We start from the raw sequence: 2,500 nt of genomic DNA, 5'->3' as shown, positions 1-2,500 counted from the left end.
GGCAGCTGAAGGAATGGTAGTCTGCCGTTTCAAAAAAATTAGCACTTTAAGTGCTGTTGTCACATTGCTTGCGAGTTATTATACCTTTAATCCTGACTGCCCAAACGGCCTGGATGGTAATAGCAAAAATATTTATTTATTTCTTGAGTATATTTTAATACCAGAGTTGAGAAGAAGCAATCATTCATTGCCAATAAGTGTGGAACCAGTGGTATGCAAATTGAACCTGCTTGATCCAGTCTTCCATGTTTGAGCTTTTTAAGTCTGAGATTTCTGAGTTGCTGTTTGTCACTGTTTCGAAGTGAGTCTTGGTGCTCAACTAATGCAAGGGAAATGAGTTTGATTTGCCTAAGAACTGCACGACTCATTTCCATTTGAAGGTTGTGCACCAGGACTCGCTTTGAAAGCTAGGCATGCAGCAACTCAGAAATGGGCCATTGAAGATGATGGGAACTTCGAATTTTATGAGGTTTACACTGAACAAACGTAAATATTTTGCATGTACCACTGCTTTGACAGCAATTTGAAGTTGGTCAGGTTGCACATTATATTTAAGTATTAATGATAACAGTAATGGTTGACGTATTACCTTTTATGCAAGGTATTTTATGTTATATAATGAATCTCCAAAATTCCACTCTCAACTGCATTTCTACTAAAAATGCCAAAAGAACTTGTAGAGAATGTCAAAGTGCACAACAACAAAGACAAGTCAAGAAGATCGAGGTTTTGTTTTCAATTTCCACAAACCATGACATATAGTTTCTGTTATAGTCCCTCATATTTAAATAGGAATGAAATGTATTTCGAAGGTTAATAGAGTTTCAAATAAAACTTTATGCCATTACAATGGGTTGTAACTGTGTTTTTTTTCCCCTATCGTTTTCATTTTAAAGTGCCCCTGTGATAAAAAAAACCACTTCCTTTTTTCCTTCAGATTTTGAAAGTGTGTTTGCTTAACACCTGACTGGCAAAATTTTGAGCTTTGATTTTTATCCAAAGGCCGTTTACTTTGAGTGTAAGTTTTGGATTTCACGGTCCGCCATTACTCACGTTCAAAACTGACCGATTGGACCTCAGATGGTTGGATCCAGGGAAAAGTGACGTCAGAGGCTCACTAGCTTAAAATTTCAGCGTGTGAACGCAGCTTATTATATATGCAAAGCGTGAGTTTAAAAGTCTGAAAGCCCAAAACCCCCGTGCTGCATATTAATTCTGCGGCGTACACACGTATTGCATTCTTAAATTAGTGAGCCTTTGACGTCATTTTCTCCTCGATCCAGCTCTCTCAAGAACATAACGTTAGTAACGGCAGACCATTAAATAGGAAAATTACACTTAAAATAAAGAGGTGTCTTTTTGAAATCAAGGCTTAAAACGTGGGTCACTTAGTGTTTGTTAACATAGTTTTGAAATCCAAAAAAAAATATGAATTGATTTTTTGGTCACAGCGGCACTAAACGGTTATGTTAATGATTATTTAGAGGTTAAAAACACTGTACAGAGTTAAAAAATGACAATGAAATCCGAAAACAGGTTGTCTTGGATCAGTCCTGGGTACAATTCAGATAGGTTCGATTACGTAATTTTAAATGGTTAAAGCTACTGATTGTTTGGGGTGTTACAACCTTTTTTGAATAACCCTCTTTTTATAGTCAAAATAATGGAAAGTAACTTTAAAAAATGGTTTGTCTCAGATGCATCTTTGGTACTTTTTACATGAGTTAAATGGACTGATTTGCAAAGTTAAAACAATAAATGTAGGGTTATTTCAACTCTGTCAAAAATCGTAGTTTCAACTTATTATGAATCGGTTAATTCAACTGTTGATAAATGTCAAAAGAACATCTACACGGGAGAAGATTCAACTAAATGTAAAAGTTAATATAATTAACCCACCCCATAAATTTTCACAACTGACAAGAATCAGTTATTTTGAACCAGGAAAAATTGGTTAGTTTTAACCAATTTAAATTGGTGGTATTAATTAATCACTTAAATGTGGGTTGCCTCAGATGCATTTTGCAACAAATTTAATTGATTGGTTTAACTAGTCAGTTTTTACAGCACTGAGCCACAAACTGGAAATAAACTGCGGACTGTACTCTCTCTCTAAACAATCCCGAGTAAGGTATAATTAGATATGGAGCGCTTTCCGTCGGCCGTATGTTTTTTTGTCTAGTTCCAAAAAAATAACATAACCAAAGCTCTTTTATTTCTTACCTTACCGCTAATGTCCTTGCGGAAAATTGGACGGACATTGTCTCGGGTTAACCTTACTTTCTGCAGGGCAGTGAAGTCTCTCTGATCCATTAAGCCTACTATTGTGGATTGGACATCGTAAGAAATGAAGCCCCAGGCCATCTCTGTTATCATGGCGACAATGATCGCCATTAATATAACCTGCGATCAGGCCCATTTTTAGCTTCGCTCATATGTCCTCTTATGTCGTCGCTCGCTAAAATTGGGCCTGACCAAAGGTCTCTCAAGAATTCCGGAC

The 2,500-nt window shown here is 36.5% G+C and overlaps 1 protein-coding gene across 1 annotated transcript in view; it reads right to left on the bottom strand.

Moving 5' to 3' along the window:
- Positions 1 to 2,500, bottom strand: part of LOC138026591 (uncharacterized) — a 27,142-nt gene that overhangs the window by 15,978 nt on the left and 8,664 nt on the right. Inside the window, exon 3 of the mRNA XM_068874006.1 lies at positions 2,224 to 2,397. Within this exon, the coding sequence (XP_068730107.1) occupies positions 2,224 to 2,397 (174 nt within the window). The remainder of the gene's footprint in view (positions 1 to 2,223; positions 2,398 to 2,500) is intronic.

This window comes from Montipora capricornis, chromosome 12 (genome assembly GCF_036669925.1).
Source record: "Montipora capricornis isolate CH-2021 chromosome 12, ASM3666992v2, whole genome shotgun sequence".
NCBI classification, from domain to species: Eukaryota; Metazoa; Cnidaria; class Anthozoa; order Scleractinia; family Acroporidae; genus Montipora; species Montipora capricornis.
Note: the sequence above shows the minus strand (reverse complement) of the source record. Positions and strands in the feature narration are given on the sequence as shown.